The sequence below is a fragment of the Anguilla rostrata genome, chromosome 15 (genome assembly GCF_018555375.3).
Source record: "Anguilla rostrata isolate EN2019 chromosome 15, ASM1855537v3, whole genome shotgun sequence".
NCBI classification, from domain to species: domain Eukaryota; kingdom Metazoa; phylum Chordata; class Actinopteri; order Anguilliformes; family Anguillidae; genus Anguilla; species Anguilla rostrata.
Genome location: NC_057947.1, coordinates 26,899,630 through 26,917,396, shown reverse-complemented (window position 1 = coordinate 26,917,396; position 17,767 = coordinate 26,899,630). Strand labels below are relative to the sequence as shown.

Here is a 17,767-nt window from a genome sequence, read left to right as displayed (position 1 = left end):
CCAGTAAAAGATAAAAAAGCACACATGAATCATATTTGGACAAAAGTTAGAAGAGAGAAATAAGCCCATCTACTCGCTGGACTAAAAAGTTTTCGCAGCCAAGAGTGTCCCCCTCCCCTATACTATGATTGATTATTATGGCTGGGTTCCAGGGTTCTGATGCGTTTTCGTAGCGGATTCTAAGGATCCTACTTTAACGATGGGCCTACGAGGTTTCGCCTCTGTTAGATCAAAGGGTCTCCAGGAAAGGGGTGGTCCCACGCTACGGGATAAATAGCGCGCCGGGGACAGAGCTGACTTTAAGGGAACAGGAGACTCTGAAGGGCAGTAGAAAAACTGCCACGAACTCACAGGGAAAAGCAGAACATCTGCTGCACAAACTACAGAGTTAGATTTAAGAACGCTAAATATCCGAGGACTAGGGTTGGAATTATTTTTTAAGTTACTATTTAACTTTGTTGCTTCGAGAGACTGAAAATAAACGTATTTGTACTGGGAAGCAATACTGATATCGATAGAGCAAATTCCCAACCGGCGAGAATTGAACGGGTTTTTCACTGGATATATTTAATTTTTTCAATTTGATTTTTAAAGCTGTCATTTGTATTTTTGTTGCAAACGGTTGCAAGTGACTTTTTTGCATTTCGTCCGCACATACTTTATAGTTTTGAAATTTCTGCCTTGAGGATTTGGCAGGGATATGATGTCGTTTTTGCGCGTCTCTCTGGGTTTGGTGGCGGCTCTGTGCATGAGCGCAGCTCACGGTGCATGGGAGGAGAGTACAGTGGTGCCGGTAAAACTCGACTCAGTCCAGGCGGCGGCCAACACCGAACCGTGGCGGACTCTTAGTCCCGAGGAGCAAGAGAAAGACACAGAAAAGCGGGTATTTCAACTAGATGCCTTTGGCAAACGTATGATTTTGGACCTGGAGCCTGACCACACGTTCCTTGCCCCAGGGTTCATATTCCAAGTTGTGGGGCAAACCGGAGCCCAGGAAGATGAAGCGCAACGCGAATTTGACAGAGCAGCGACGAAGTGCTTCTTTTCAGGCTCGGTTAACGGAGAGGCCGACTCTGCGGCCGCGCTCAATCTGTGCCACGGACTGAAGGGCGGTTTCTACCTCCATGGTGAAGAGTACTTCATCCAGCCAGTCAATGTCACCAACGTGCAGTCTTCAGAAGTCGACCTCCACCTCATCCGCAGGAGGAGTCGAGGATCACTGCCCGAGGAGGGCAGCTCCAAATGCGGGGTCAACGAGGAAGAGGAAAGGGTACCGGAGAGCCCCAAGAAAGAAACGAACAAGGAGGACACAACCTTTGATCAGACAGGTACAGATTTATTGATAACCACGACTTTTATGTGAAGTGTCAAATCGAAATGGTTCTTTTTAAGGGTGCAGGCTAGCGTACATATAACCTCAGCTTTAAGTCTTTAAGTTAATACGGCGTAATTTATCTGAAGATGCTCTCATTCTAAAGAAAAATGCATGAGCGCTATTTGCTTATTGACCGCAACTGCTACGTTTTGCTTAACTTTGGCTGATAAATATTGCTCGCCGTCAGCGAATACATCTTGGTTAAACTTGGAAGGGCATTAATAGTTTCTGTAATAGTCATCCATCATAATTTCAGCAGTGTCCTATGATTATGTGGAGCTCGGGGTATTAGAAGTCGCCAGGGTGTTGCAGGCTCGCGCTGACTGACGCTGAATGGCACTAGTTCTGAAACTGCTTGAATAAAGAGGTAGGGGGAGGGCGCAAAAGGAAAGGGGGGACTGGGGGCGTGAAGGAGGGAGGTTTAGGATTGTGAGTCGCGTAAACTCGCCGCTTGGTACCGCATGCTGCGCAGACCAGCACTGCCTGCCCCGGCAGACATTTTCTGAAAAGTGGGTCCCTGAGTTTTCTTCCCCTTATTCTCTGAAAGGTCAGTTGAGGAATGCAGAATTTAAGTAGGCGGAGTCGCGGTGGTGTGAACGCTGAGTCACGCTAGGAGGAGCCAAACCGTCTTTGCCAAGCTTGCATAGGCATTTGTTCTGAGAAGAGTTGCATTTGCTCTGTGGTCAGTTTCAACAATGCTTCTGTTGAATGTTCATTATAAAGTGATGTGTCACATCTGTTTTTCAGGTCTCATTTGTTTTATTTACTGAATTGTTATTTAGCAAATAATAGCCTTGTGACTCACTAGTGTAGATTAATTTACCACTCCCTCCACCAAACACGTGTTGCCTGTCACAGAATTTTCTGCCGTGTAAATGACCTGAGGTGTGCTTGACCAGTGGCTAGTGTGCCAAAGTGTTCTGAGGCCTTATTTTAGAGAGAAGGCCCACTCTGTGCCAGCCTGTGACCTCATCGTTCCCTTTCTCCACCCCTGTAGCTCACCACCGGGCCCGCCGCTTCGTGTCAACACCGCGCTTCGTGGAGATCCTTCTGGTGGCGGACCAGTCGATGGCCGAGTTCCATGGCGCGGGGCTGAAGCCCTACCTGCTGACCATCATGGCGGTGGCATCCCGCCTTTACCGCCACCCCACCATCCACAACTCCGTCAGCCTGGCCGTGGTGAAGCTGCTGGTGGTGTACGACGAGCAGCACGGGCCCGACGTCTCGTCCAACGCCGCCCTGACCCTGAGGAACTTCTGCAAGTGGCAGCGGCAGCACAACCCCCCCAGCGACCGCAACCCCGAGCACTACGACACCGCCGTGCTGTTCACCCGACAGGTACTGCGCTCAGACGCTCCTGCGCGCGTTCACACACACACGCACACACACACACACACACTCACACGCTATTTCTCTCATATACTCTCAAGACATTCGCCTTGTAGAAATGTCTGAGCCTCCAGGCTCTGAGCCAGTCTATGAGGTGCAGGCTGGTGAGGACTCGGCTGATCTCCTGTCTCCTTGCAGGACTTGTGCGGCGCTCACTCCTGCGACACCCTGGGCATGGCGGACGTGGGCACCGTGTGTGACCCCGAGAGAAGCTGCTCCATCATCGAGGACGACGGGCTGCAGGCCGCCTTCACCGTGGCCCACGAGCTGGGTAAGGAGACATGGCCACACTGCGCTGCCACGAAGAAGCCCGACCCCTGTAGCAGCGGCCATCTTGTTTTCTAGGAAACGCTTACAGTCAAAATAAAAAATGTCATTGCACCAAGATATTGATTCACTGCGGATATGTAGCGCAAAGTGTGGGCGGTTCCTTCCTGTCCTGGGTGACTTCCCGGTCTGCGTGTCTAAATCTGGCCGTCTAATAATTGCTATGCATCACACAGATGGGTGCTCCGCATAATTTCAGTTTGACGTGAATAACCTATTTATTATGTATTAGACCAGCAGGCACACATTTATCTCCAAGCTCCATCCTAACTGAGCCCCTGTCCTCTGTCGTATTGATGTCAGCCCATAGTCTCCCACTGCTGGCCCTGACCTCTCTGACCTCTGATCTTCCCACAGGTCACGTGTTCAACATGCCTCACGACGATGCCAAGCAGTGCGCCAGTATCAACGGTGCCCAATGGAGTTCCCACATGATGGCGTCCACACTGTCCAACCTCAACCAGCTGCAGCCCTGGTCTCCTTGCAGTGCCCTGATGATCACGTCCTTCCTGGACAATGGCCATGGTGAGACCCTGCCTGCTTCTCCCCTTCCTCCACCTCCTCTTCATCCACCTCTTCCTTCTCCTCCTCCTGCACCTGTTTCCTCCTGTCCAAGGTGTGAATTGGTTTTTTTTTTTTTGGTGTGGGCCGACACCCTCGCTGATCCCTAACCCTGACCCTCCCCAGGTCAGTGTCTGCTGGACAAGCCCCAGAAGCCTCAGCCGCTGCCCAAGGCCCTGCCGGGCTCGGTGTACGACGCTGACCGCCAGTGCCAGCTGACCTTCGGCGACGAGTCGCAGCACTGCCCGGACCTGAGCACCACCTGCGCGGCGCTCTGGTGCACCGTCACCACGTCCAGCGGCCTGCTGGTCTGCCAGACCAAGAACTTCCCCTGGGCCGACGGCACGCCCTGCGGCCACGACAGCTGGTGCCTCGCCGGGCAGTGCCTGAGCAAGAGCGAGGCCGCACGCTACCAGGTCAGTCCCGGTGCCGGCCTCGGCCTCCTGGTCTGGAGACAGGGCTCTGCGGTGCTGCGCTAAGTGCAAAAATAATTTAGGAGCTCATCCACCAATTGGCATGCATTAGTGTGCTCGTAAATCTTTCAAGTTAGGCTCCTAGGAAAAACTCTTGGCGTACAGCTCTGGGAGATATACTGTAGGACCTGCAGTATGCAGCTGAACAGAAATAACAGACGCTGTCTCTAAGGAGCAAAATAATGTCCTAGTCTCATTGATCAGCATCCCATATCATGCTAGCTGTGATTAGTCTGTAATCTGTGACTGACAGCCATTCTCTTCTTTGTTTCAGACGCCTGTGAATGGTGGCTGGGGGATGTGGGGGTCCTGGGGAGACTGCTCACGCACCTGCGGCGGGGGGGTCCAGTACTCCTTCAGGGACTGCAGCAACCCCATGCCCAAAAACGGAGGCAAATACTGCGAGGGCAAGAGGATCCAGTACCGCTCCTGCAACACCCAGGCCTGCCCCGACACCAATGGTAAGAGTCTGTACGCGAAGCCTGCCAAACTGTCCCAGGCCTGCCCTGCATGTTAGTCATCCTGCTGTCACGCGTGTCTCCAGCTAACTATAAAGCAAGGGCACGTGGAGCACAGAGCAGATTTTGGCAGGGTACGCTAGACTTGTTTCCAGGGCAACGGGTGGGGCACGCAGCCAGTGACCCTAGCGGTAGTGTGTAGCGACTGTGTGGTTTTCAGTTATAGGCTGTTAAAACCAGCACTGTTGCGCTGGGGTTCCTGTGGTAACGGGAACAACGGCTCTTTCTGACCAACCGACCATGGATAATATTGAGATGAATTTTTAACCTGCTCCCTCCCCCTCCCGTCTCAGGTCTGTCATTCCGCGAGGAGCAGTGTCTGGCCCACAACCAAATCTCCTCCCAGATGACGTTCGGTTCAAGCGACAAAGTGGAATGGGTGCCCAAGTACGCCGGCGTCTCTCCCAAGGACCGCTGCAAGCTGGTGTGTCGAGCAAAGGGGACGGGATACTTCTTCATACTCAAACCAAAGGTGAGATACGAGGGGCTAAGAGTCAGAGACAGAGAATCCCGAACAACAGCTTGCCTTCCAATTATATCATCTAATTTGGACTGTTTATCTAAAACTGTCATCAGCAATATCAGCTGGGACCATCATAATTGTCAATGAAGTATGAACAGGGACTGTAAGGTTTTCGAAGTAAACAGAAATTAGAAGGGAGACTGTATTAACAATACCCTGAAGGTCTTAGGTGCATTTGCTTAACAACTGCTGTAATGCTGAAAGGAACCCTTCAAGGTGTAAGATCGCCAATATGTGATTAGAATGTTCTATAACTGAACATTCCAATGCTGATGTAACAATCACTACTTGTAACTGTAAGCAGTTCTAGAACACTGACTTTGAATTTTGGGAAAAAAAAAAAAAACATTCCAAAAAGACTTGCTCTTCAGAAGGTGTTAAGTTCCGTGTCTCTCTGCTGATTCCAGGTGGAGGATGGTACCCCCTGCAGCCCGGACTCCACCTCTGTGTGTGTACAGGGCCAGTGTGTGAAGGCCGGCTGTGACCGGGTCATCGGCTCCAGCCGCCGCTTCGATAAGTGCGGAGTTTGTGGCGGGAACGGTTCTACGTGCAAGAAGGTGTCCGGCTCCATGGACCGAGCCAGGTGAGCCCCTCCACTATACTCCATATGCTCTTCTGTGCCTTGTGCAGAGTCTGTGCATGTGTGTGTGTGTTCGTGTGTGTATATGTGTGTGTGTGTGTGAGGAGTGCACAGCTTGCAGACAGTGCACTGACCCTCCTCGTCTCTCTCAGGCCTGGCTATCAGGATGTGGTGACCATCCCAGCCGGAGCCACACACCTGGATGTGAAGCAGCGAGCAGCAGGCGGGTCCAGGCAGGACAACAGCTACCTGGCCATCCGCCGCCAGGACGGGACCTACCTGCTCAACGGGGACTACAGGCTGACCACCCTGGAGACGGACATCCCCCTGCAGGGGGCGCTGCTGCGCTACAGCGGCTCGGCCGCCGTCCTGGAGCGGATCCGGAGCTTCGCTCCCCTCCCCGAGCCCCTCACCATCCAGGTGCTGTCCGTCGGGGACTCGCCCCGCCCCCGCGTCAAGTACAGCTACTTCGCCCCGCGCCCCGCGTCCCGCCGCCCCTCCATCAACGCCATCCAGGAGACGGGGGGCGCGGAGTGGGTGCTGCGGGAGTGGGGGGCCTGCTCGCGGACCTGCGGGGGAGGGGTGCAGCAGCGCTCCGTCGACTGCGTGGACTTCCAGGGCCGGCCCTCGTCCGGGTGCCCCCCGGAGCTGCGGCCTTCCTCCTCCCGGCCCTGCGCCTCTCACCCCTGTCCCACGTGGTTGCTGGGCGACTGGTCGCCGTGCTCCAAGACCTGCGGGCGGGGCTACCAGAAGCGCCTGCTGAGCTGCGTGGGCCACGACGGGCGTGCGGTCACCCCGGAGAACTGCGACCCCGGCAGCCGGCCCAGGCCCCTGCTGGACCTCTGCACCCTGAGCAGCTGTTAGAGACGCCAGCCCGGGGGAGAGAGGCCCCAGGAGCAGGGGACACTGAACACAGGCCCCTTTCCACCAGCTCAGAGAGGCCTAGGGCCTGGTGACTGTTAGCACCAGCAAAGAAGACAGACAGTTTTTTTTTTTTTTTTCCCCATCTTATGACATTTCCAAAAATCACAAACAAAAAAAAAAAAAAAGATTTTCCTTATATTAAAGAACTCCAACCGCCTTACATTCCATCCTCCTTTGAGGAGAATGTTTACATGGTGACCGGTGTTTCTAATACTGCCAGAACCAGTGAACTGTTCCCCCACAGGGCTGTCTGCGACAGAGACTAGAATGGTGACACGACTCAAAGGCAGTGTCGAACTGAAGGGGGGGGGCAATATCCTGTGGCACTGCCATGCCATATTGTTTCCGGGCACAGTTGGGACTGAGGAGGACATGAAAGCTCTTTGTGTTAAAGCAGGCTTCTTTGGGTGCCAACGCCATGCTTGTGTGAGTGTGTGTGTGTGTGTGCGTGCAGTCTGTCTGAGCTGGACTGGACAGACAGAAATCCAGAATGAGGTAACTTTTTTAGAATGGGAGGTTTTTAAATGCCATCGGTCTTGCCTGTGTGTGTGTGTGTGTGTGTGTGTGGGAGGTGTTATCAGTGAGTGGTGATCAGAGAGGTATATGGGATAAGGAGATAAAAGTGCCAGTGGTCTTAGCAGTCAGACAGATCCCCCCCCCCCCTAACTATCCACCCATATCTGTAGCACCAGACTCCTCCATACTCCTGTCCACTTCCTTCACAAGTGTGGAAGGAAGGTGGCCAATCAGGGAGGACCTGCAATCAAACCCCACCATGAGGACACAGCAGGCTGAAGAAGGTTCCGGAAATCCGTATGCCCCCCCCCTTCCTGTCTCACCCATCCATCCCTGTCCCCCAGCCCACAAACGCTGCTATTCAAACACTCCCACTTTTGTTACCGGTAATAGCCTTCAGTACAGCCGTAATCTCTCTCTTTCAATGAGACCACGTGGAGAAACCAGAGGGGGGGGGGGAAAGCAGTTATTGCGTCAAGAGAGCGTTCTTCGTTTCCCAAATTTGTCGGTGTGTATATGTGTGTATGTGTGTGTGTGTGATGGAGATCTAGTCAGGGACACTCCTGCTACTACTTCATAAGTAAATCTTTTATCCTGCCTTCTAAGAAGGTATGTTTTTGAATAGCATTTTTTGTACATAATATCCAAACATTATTTATTTTTGTACAGCCTGTTATATATAATCTTATCACTTTTTTTATTATATTGTTATTGTTATTGATATTATTTGAAATAATGGAAGGATGTAGATTGTATAGAGTATTTATACAATTATATATGGTTCTAGGGTTATGAATAAACTATCACACTGACTTGTGAACTGTGTTGCCTTGTGTGATGTGTTTTGCAGTACAGCTCTAAAATATTGATTTATTGACTCAGAATTCCATTCTGATGTAGGTCTTTATCACTTCTGAAGCCATTACGGTGAGTTTATGACTGTATGTATTACTGCAAATCAACACTACATTTATGGGGACTACCATAAACATATGCAAACACATTCCAATCCACTAACACAGAGAGAAACATTACAGTATTAGAAAGAATTGGCGCTTTGCAATCTCAGGCCTGCCGTAGTCTGCCTCTAATTGCTTCGGGGTGGTGTAATATGCATTCAGAAACAATGGGTGGCATCTTGCATGTGAATCATATTTCAGAGTGTGGACTCTTATCCAGGACCACTGACAAATTACTTAGACCAGGTGTGGGCAAGAAGAACATATCTGTTTCTAAAAAAAAAATTTAAATTATTTTATAAGCCTATGAATTGTCATGATTTTTAGGCAACTGCGACACTTTTAAGACCCTGGAGATCTGCATGGTCCTTGGGAATTCTCACGCAGATTTAAATGCCCACGTTATTACAGAAAATATAGGCCCACACGGTATGACTTTTAAAAAATTGCTGGGGACGGAAATTGGCAGCGTAGCCGCATATGATAGCTCATTTGGGACTCAGCTGTACAGAGACTGCAGCTCAGAATGATAAGTGAACACTGCGAATACGTACGCGTCCAACACCAGATTTGAATATTCTGCCTTCTGACAAAAAGACCATTCTGCATCACATGTGAACCAACCACAGATCATAAATAGGAATCATAATAGAGTTCAGTGGCACCAATGATGACCTGCAGGGACCAAATTATGGGTCTTTTGACACCTCTCACCTATTCCAGAGACAAAAGTCTTCTTAAAAACTCACACATAAAAGTCCCTATTGGACTCATGTGTAGGCCTACTCTCTTAGAGTTGAATCAACACTAGCCAATTTATTGTGTATTGAATTCAAATTATCTGGTCATTGGAGTACTTTGTCAGGGTGCTCAGATTGTACATTATATAAGACCCAAGAACACGTTTTTTTCCGCTTATGAACTGTACTGGGCTAATGTTTGTACTGGACAGAAATTGTACTGGACTGAACTGATTTTCAGAGGTGAATGGAAACAAATTCGTTTTCTCTTTCAAGCTCCTGGAGTTTTAAAACTCGACCTTTCATTTGTATGGACATATCTGCATGTTTTTTAGCGTATCCATAGTGAAACTCTCGGTGTAAATCCTAAAAGATGTAGCCTTACAGTTTGCAACGTGCTTCGTGAACACGTATGGTCCAGGACACTAAAAATAGATCCCTCCGGAACAAAACAGGCGCAAAACACCAAGCAAAAAGCAAAAATCCAAAGTAAACACCACCGTGTCAGTCGTTAAATTGCTCTCTATACTCCGAACCAGCGTGATCGTGAGGAAATTCAATTCAACTTCGGTAATGATATTTAAACGTTCTTTGAAGCAGATAAGAGGAGTCGTGACGGCGGAGGCGGTGTCAGTGTTGTACCAGAGGAAAGAGCGCCCTCGGCTCAGTACGTCCTCGCCTCCAACTGCGGCTGACAGGGTAATTTGAGCAAATAGCAGTAGGGGAGGAGATGAGCTGAAAGAAAAATAAGAAAAAGGAAGAGAGGAAAACAAAGAGGAAGAAGTAAGGGCACAGCTCGTCGGCGTCCTGAACACGTGGAGCCACATGAACCCAGTCTATCGTTTAGCTGGGACCTTGGGGGTTCCCGTAGCTCTAGACCTCTTGTGCGGAATGAAAATTTGGCACTAATTCATTAATTTTCTGTGTGCTTTCTCTTTGAAAGTTAGTTTGTTAAAAATCGAAAAGTTTAATAACTTTTGGCGAACTGGGATATGGGAATGAGTTACTTTGAGTAGTCAGTACCGGTGGATTTTTTCCGAGTTTTGGATTTTGGGAAACTAAGGAAAAGAAAGAAAGAAACATGCGAGTCGATCCGAGAGATAGCATGGAGTTGTCGTGGACGAGGAGCGTTAAACCCGGGTGGACGATGCTGATGCACACGCTGCTAATTTTCCTATTTACTGGTAAGAGTTTTTTCACTTTTTGCTTTAAACTGTAGTTTTAAATGTTTATTTTTGGCGTTTTTCCACTTGGTTGATAGTGGTTGCGATTTGTGAACCGGCTACATGTTCATAATTTATTTAGAGTGGATTCTGTAACCTAGTACGATGTATTGTAAATAGCTGGGTAAAATGTGAGCTGGCACGTTCGCCCCTTTGCACCAGTCATCACGGTCTGAAAAGTGTGGGAAAATATTATGCTCTGTGCATTTAGCAGACATTTTAAAAGTGTCCCTTTAGGTGCATTTTACTTCTTGTTAATTCGTCCACCGAGTGTAACGATGACCACGGATCTTGTTATTTGAAATGTTTTGCAAGGCGAATAACGAAAATTTGTTTCCTTTTTAAACCTGAGTCCATTCATAGAGACAAGCTAATGGATTCCAAGCCAGTCGGAAATCATGCATATACCACATTAGGCTTATAATGAACAGTGACCAAAAAGAAGTAGGAAGTGTATCAGTCCTTCGTTATTGCTTTACATGGTTCCATGAAGCGTACTTGTATTCAGTTGAGCCCAGATTAGACCGTAGCCTGCAGTGGGGTGTAAATTCGCAAGGAGCCGGGGGATTTTAGCCGCTTTGTCTGCGCATGTTGGGCTGCGAAACCCGGAGGCGAGGGAGCTCCAAATGCCCGGAGTGTTCGGACCACCCAGAGAGAGAGAGGGGGGGCAGGGGAAACATCAAACATACGCACTCACAAACAGGAAAGGAGGCGCCACGGGGTACTCTTCTTCACTTTGGGTCTCAAACAGTTTTTGAACCCCAGACTTTCATTTGATCCCAAAAGACACAGCCGTGTGTTAGTGTGTGATGCATAAAGACCTCCTACTAGGGCAATGAACCTACAGGACTGACCGTGGATCAGGTCTGCAGAGATTTATTTTATTATTATTATTTTTTTGGAGAGCATGGTGCGAAGTCTTGAGTTGCTGTAGAAGTTGAATTTACATTATCAGTAATGTTCTCACTCCTGTTTTCTTTCCATATATTTTTTTGAATAACATTTTCTAATTGTGAGCTTCGTAACAAATAAGTTAATTATGGGTTTTGGATACAGACCAGGGACCACAGCAGAATGCGCGCGCACACACACACACGCATGCACACACACACACACACCCACCCCTCAAACACAGCTGCTGATTCTGGAGTGTATGTTGATGGAGGAAAAGCAGAGCATCGTTTAAATTCTTACTACACATTGCTCATCACATAATTTATTTCCCTCATACTTCTTCTGGGCCTTACAGGGTTAAGTCTGACGTGACTAATGTTAAAGGTTTTGCCCCAGTGTGAAGGCTTACCGGAATACTGCTGTGTGTGTGTGTGTGTGCGGTGTTACGGTAATGTAACGTGTGTTTGCCCACAGGTCGTGGTTCGGCGGAGTGTGACGACTGTGTGGAATACTGCTGCGATGGAGACCCTCCGTTCTGCTGCTCGTACTACGCCTATGTGGGGGATGTGCTCTCGTGAGTACCTCACTAATAACACACACACATGCACAGACACACACACGTGCGCACACATACGTGAGCACACACACGGTATATGCACATGCACACACACAGATGCACACTCACACACTGTGACATCTTGTTGGGAGAGCGAGGGGGAGGGTTGAACTTTGACCCTCTCCCAGAGACAGCTGCTCTGGTGCTTTCCTTTGTCTACTCCGGGCCTAAAACCTGGACCAAATCCCAGAGGCGTAGTTGCCAAAATATTTACAGAGATTCAACCCAACCGGACAAGGGCAGAGCTGACTCCAGCAGAAGAGCACAATGTGGCCGAAAGACAAGCTGAGGGGCTCTTAAAGTAGTAATAAAGTAGCTGCCCCCCTCCCCCAGAATGAAATCACAACTTCAGGGGTCTCCCTCTCTGTATTGGGGATCTCAGAGCTCATCAAGCCAATCATGTCTCCAGTTTGGACTTGTGCGCTGCGGCTCTTTTGTTCTGTCCTCTCTTTGGCCAAACGGGTTGCACTGGCACACCTTGGCAAGCACAGCACTTGGCAGGACATCTAAGGAGCACTATAGAACCCAGGGTGCGCTCACGGGTCAGCCTTTCGCTCAATATTGTATTTAATTTGCCTCAATCACTGTACTGCAGGGTACCACCCTATCAATCTCATGTGTCAGTGGGAGAGAACAGCAGCATGCTCATGCATGCACACACACACACACACAGGAACAAATGCTACCTCACACTAATCATGCACAGTGAAGGTGTTGCCGCTAGGCAAATTGGAAATTGAACATTTGGACAGGCCTCCTTGTGTGATCAGGTGTCTGCAAACAGCAGCTGTTTGCTTCACCACACCCCATTGGTCTGGTGGAAGAGCAGGGTCCTCCCTGCACACTGCTCCCATTGGTCCCCTGTAAGAGCAAGGTCCTCCCTGCACTCTGCTCCCATTGGTCCCCTGTAAGAGCAGGGTCCTCTCTGCACACTGCTCCCATTGGTCCCCTGTAAGAGCAGGGTCCTCCCTGCACTCTGCTCCCATTGGTCCCTTGTAAGAACCCATTCCATATAGCTGAGCTGTGCTGAGTCAGCTGCTCTCCACTTTCCCACAGATCCAGAAGCAGTAGATTGGACACCATTGAAAGCAATCTGTGATTACAGCACATTGAGCTGGGCAGCCATGTTGGGCAATAATGACAGTGTGAATCTTTTAAATAAGTTGAATTCCTTTGTGTGGGCAGTCTGACATAGATGATAACCTGTGTTCATGCATTCATGGCTATGTGTGAGACAGAAATAACTTTGACTTCTCACCTAATTCCATGTTTTTTCAGCATTGTTTCAGAGGAAATGGCTCTAACACATGCAAAAGCTGCCTTTCATCTGTCCTGAAATTCATAAACACACCCCTGTGTATTTGAGTGAATATGCTGAAACAGTGGGACATCATATCCTCATAGAGAACATGCCTGTGTATTTGAGTAAATATACTGAACCAATGTGACATCATATCCTCATAGAGAACATGCCTGTGTATTTGAGTAAATATACTGACACGGTGTGACATAATATCCTCATACATGCCTGTCTATTTGAGTAAATATACTGATACGGTGTGACATAATATCCTCGTAGAGAACATGCAGGCGTTTGCTCTGGGCTGCATGCATCCGGTATCTGTAGTAGCGCTTGAGGCAATTTCAGGTCTCTTATTTGCATGTGTCTGGATTGTGTGCATGTTGTCACCTCGTGTTTTGCATGTCTACATGTGTTTCCAAAGTTGCATTTAGTCACCGTTTTAATTTTGTGGCGCTTTCTTCCCAGGGGCACGGCGATATCAGGAATAGTGTTCGGCGTCGTGTTTCTGATGGGGGCCGTGGCCGCCATCTTCCTGTGCGTGTGCATGTGCGTGAAGAACGGGCGGGGCGCGCGGGTGGGCGTGTTCCGAGCCTCCCGCATCAACACCGTGTGCAACGGGTACCCAGGTAAGACAGCCCAGCCACCTCCTGGAGCAGTGGCGGACGTTTCTGATTGGCAAAGATTGGCATTCTGACCTGCTGGAGCCATTATAAAAGCAACTGAGCAGTCACTGTTATTGGGAATTGTAATTGCGCTTTGGTACTGCCCTTTTAAGAGAGTGTATTGATCTTGTTGATGTGCACACACAAATGTTGATCAATTGCAAACCGCAGTGATTTTACCAATTTGACACTTGTTGGAATAGTTGGTTGGAATGATGAACCTACTATTATTTTGTACCACACTGATAAAAGGCATCTGTATGATCCTCCTGCCTGTTTTTGGGGAGGTACAAGGTTTTCTGGTTTTTGTTTTCACCCTAAATCCAACAACCACCTCCTAAAGCAGTGGTGTCAAACTCATGCCATGGAGGGCCGTGTGTATGCAGGTTTTCATTCCAACCAATTAATGTTGCCTTAATTGAGTCCAATTACTCATTCAGCCATATGCGTTTAACTGCATTGAAGCACAGAATATAGAATTTTATTTAGACAATGCGGGTCACCATAGCAGTCGGTCACCATTGTGCACAAACCTGCATCCCTAATTCAGCAAATAATTTAACTAATTATATAATCAAGATCTGAGGCTGGAATGAAAACCTGCATACACACGGCCCTCCATGGCATGAGTTTGACACCACTGTCCTAAAGAAACCAGGTGAGGTCAGTTAACTGGTAATCAGCTGCCTTAATTGATCAATTAAGTGGTATGCAGTAATAGGGATATGAAATGAGATTCACCTGCCCTTTAAGATGTATGGGAACCTTAATCAATAACTTGTCAAAATGCAGCCCAGTCAAATGTGATTTAAATGCACTGGAAAAGCAGCTGCTCAGCCCGACATGCCAGTGCTCATTTCCATACAGAGGTGCTGCAGGGTGAGTCCGGTCCCCTAGCATGTAAGAGCCTGCAGTTGGTTCATCCGGCCACAGTGTGGTGCTGTTTTGCAACTTAAACATAAAAACTTAAACATAAAAGCATACATTTGGTGTGGAGCGCAAGGGCATGCTCTTCATGTTTCAATAAAACCACATTCTGTCTGTGCTCATTAAAAAAAATTCCATATCTGTCTGTGTGTACATGTTATAAGTATCTTAAAGTATTTTACAAACTTTTTTACTGTAGAAATAAGATGTGTCTTTGAAATATGCTAAACCTCAAACAATGTAAGAAAATAAAAGTTAATGTATTTAATATTTTGTGGTAATGCATGCTGGGAAATTTCAAGCTTCATGTGAATTTCTTCTGGCAACACCAGAAAAGGCTACACTCATCCAAATAGGGGTTTTAAGTCAATTTAGGTTTGAAAATACTATTTAGAAACTTTACTGACTAACAAAATGCAATATTTTGTATACAAAAATGGAATTTAAAAATACTTTACTTTTAAATCAGTAAAATAGCATTCTTTTCCCTCCATTTTAAATTGGTACAACATTGACTTAAACTTACATTTATGTTTGTATGGTAATAATTTATTGATTATTAATTAATCTCTCTGTCTTTCTTCTCTAGGCCCTCCCCCACCCTACAGCTATGACTATGAGATGAACCCACATGACATCCTACCGCCTCCCTATACCCCCACCGCCCCCAGGACTGCAAGCTACTCCCCCCCACCACCTTACCCAGGCTGCACCCGCAAGTAGCCCTGCTTAGCCTGGCTGGTCCCCAGGCTTCCTGCTGGACTGATGTTTTAATAGCCCGTCGCGGACAATACTGCAGTGAGCAGTACTGAGACCGCCTTCCAAAAGCAACAAGGCGTTGCCTGAGAAGTCTGCTTCTAACGTGGCAACTGCATTAAAAAAAAGAAACACACGCACACACCCCACTGACCTTTGACCCCTGTGTATGCGGGTGAGCTGGGAGGGACGTTGGCCTCACTGAATGTGTAGGAGACCCAGTGAGCTGCCTGTCCTCTCTGGGTTCGTTCCAATTGCTTATTTTATCCGTCCTCGTCGCCTGCGTGACGTGCAAATGATCGACCTGTGGAGTCACCTCACCCCATCCGCCAAGTCTAATTGACGTGGCTTCAGACTGACGCTTGACTGAGCTGGGACGCTCCTTTCCCCTGATGCATTTCCTCAGTTCCTGTGTCCTCGCACCCTGTTCTCACCTCCTTTCCTTGCGTCCTCCGCTGGGTGGAGAGAAGGAGCGAGGGAAGAACGTGAGGAAGAGGTTGCGATCGGAGTGAAAATAAGCGATTAGAATGAGCTCTGAGCCTCGAGACGTGTGCTGTGACCTACATGTGCAGCTCTAACCCCCCCCCCCCCTCCCGACTGCTCCCCTGGTGAGCCTCACGTGGGGGGCTCTGGGGGGGTGGTGACGGCACAGCAGGCCCATTAGGCACGTGTCCCAGGAGGAGCAGCAGCGTCTGTCTGCCTGAGACATGTGTCGCTGTGCGTCAGCCGTCCTGCTGCCTTAGACCCCTCTCTCTGGGCCCCGCCTCCCACGCAGCGCCTGGGCCGCATATTTATTTATATATTTATTTATTCATTCCTCTCCCTGCTGAAGAGTGTGAATACAGAAACTGTGTAATGTATGATGATGATGATGATGATGATGATGACTGTAACAGACCGAAAAGCTGATGTGAAGAAACGGAGGTTACGTTTCCTCTGCTGCGCCTAACCCCTGGATGATGAACTGAACCAGGGCCCAGTGCCCAGGGAGACTTGCACAAATCCTGGAGCCAAATGCATTGCTTCCCGTTGGCACCTTATTTCTGTGGCAGTCTTGCACTTCCACATCATTTGCTGCTTGGAGAGAACTGAGACACTGTCAGTCCTCAGAGAGAGGCAACCCTGTCTGACAGCCTGTAATGGACCGTGACTGGGGGCTAGTCCCTCTTTCCTGAAACAAAGGCCCATGTTGTGTTTTTTGGTTTTTTGTTCCCCCGCCCCCTAATGTTGCAGATTCTGAGAAAAATGGCTGCCCTTTAACACGGTCTGGACATTGGTTCCTGTTCATTGAGCCCACTGTGACTGCTGATCCGCATGTTCGCTGAAGCAGAATTTGTGCAGCATCGATCTGTAGAGCCAGCCCGGCGCAGTACACCGGCAGCAGTGTGGAGACGTGAGGAGGATGAAGGTGAAGAGTCTGGACTTAAACCGCACCGGCTGAGCCTCTCTGACCTTGAGGGATCTGAAGGCTTTTTCAGTTTTGCATTTTTATACCACTTTCTTATCTGGCCTCGGAAGAGATTGAGGTGTTCTCGATCTGCATATTTAAATGTTAAGAGTATTTTGTTGTATTATTGTTTATAAAAAATGTTTTTGTATGCATCACAAGGAATAAAATGGCAGTGAGAAGTCTCTTGTGTCATCGTAGTCTTCTCGCATTTAATTTGCCTTGATGTACAATGGAACTTTTCTTTAATTAGTCTTACTTTTGTTATTAAAAATGGTCCTATGAAAAACCGATATGGGATTCATAACACATGTGCAGATCTTTGTTTTTGTGCTTATCCCAGGTGTATGAGATGATGAATGCTGATTGTAAATTTTTAATGTGCAATCCGGTTCATGTGATTAGCATGAGGAAACAGCCATGAACAAATATAGATAAGAGAAAAAAAATGATGAATGCTGATATGTTTGTGGAAACATTCTCAGTCTCAGTTTACAATCAAATATGATCATATGCATGTTTTGTGAATGAGGCCCAATGTGTGCTACACATGACCAAGTGTGGTAATTCACAATATCTTTGACACCGTAGTGCCTAAACAGCTGACTTAATTCTCTTCAACCTGAAAGGAAGAGGTTCTTTACGTTCCTACAGCCGAAGAAAAATTTGACTGAGAAAGAATTTAAGCTTGTAATCACTGGATTTGAGAACGTACATGGTGGAGAAAATCCCTGTAGTGCTTTCCATTGAAATTGGCAGATTAAATGTTTCAATTACAGTTTTGACATTAGGGGTAGAATGAAGCAAAATCTCATTCAATTTCCAAAGCTGTGGATTTTCGTTTGAAGTAATATGCCCCTGTCATGTCAATTATGCACTTCAAACTTGAAGAATACTCCGAGAATATGGTAATTATACCAGTTGAAGTCGGTCGCTGCATGCTGTCATTGACCACTAGGTGGTAGCACGTACTCATACCTAAAGAGTCCTAGTAGCCTACTGCAGATGTCCCTCGTCTATTCGCAAAATTATATACATATAACATTACTGAAAC

At 48.0% G+C, this 17,767-nt stretch overlaps 2 protein-coding genes across 2 annotated transcripts; both read left to right on the top strand.

Annotated features, from left to right (window-relative positions):
* The first annotated feature begins 286 nt into the window (after nucleotides 1–286).
* Nucleotides 287–8,006, top strand: adamts1 (ADAM metallopeptidase with thrombospondin type 1 motif, 1). The gene is made up of 9 exons (XM_064310056.1): nucleotides 287–1,328; nucleotides 2,373–2,713; nucleotides 2,903–3,035; nucleotides 3,449–3,616; nucleotides 3,779–4,068; nucleotides 4,400–4,586; nucleotides 4,937–5,115; nucleotides 5,574–5,749; nucleotides 5,899–8,006. The coding sequence occupies exons 1-9, from the start codon at nucleotides 701–703 to the stop codon at nucleotides 6,608–6,610; spliced, it is 2,814 nt and encodes a 937-aa protein (XP_064166126.1). The 5' UTR covers nucleotides 287–700; the 3' UTR covers nucleotides 6,611–8,006.
* Nucleotides 8,007–9,450: 1,444 nt separating this feature from the next.
* cyyr1 (cysteine/tyrosine-rich 1) lies at nucleotides 9,451–16,898 on the top strand. Its single transcript, XM_064310057.1, has 4 exons — nucleotides 9,451–10,069; nucleotides 11,477–11,576; nucleotides 13,387–13,547; nucleotides 15,100–16,898. The coding sequence occupies exons 1-4, from the start codon at nucleotides 9,967–9,969 to the stop codon at nucleotides 15,231–15,233; spliced, it is 498 nt and encodes a 165-aa protein (XP_064166127.1). The 5' UTR covers nucleotides 9,451–9,966; the 3' UTR covers nucleotides 15,234–16,898.
* The last annotated feature ends 869 nt before the right edge of the window (nucleotides 16,899–17,767 follow it).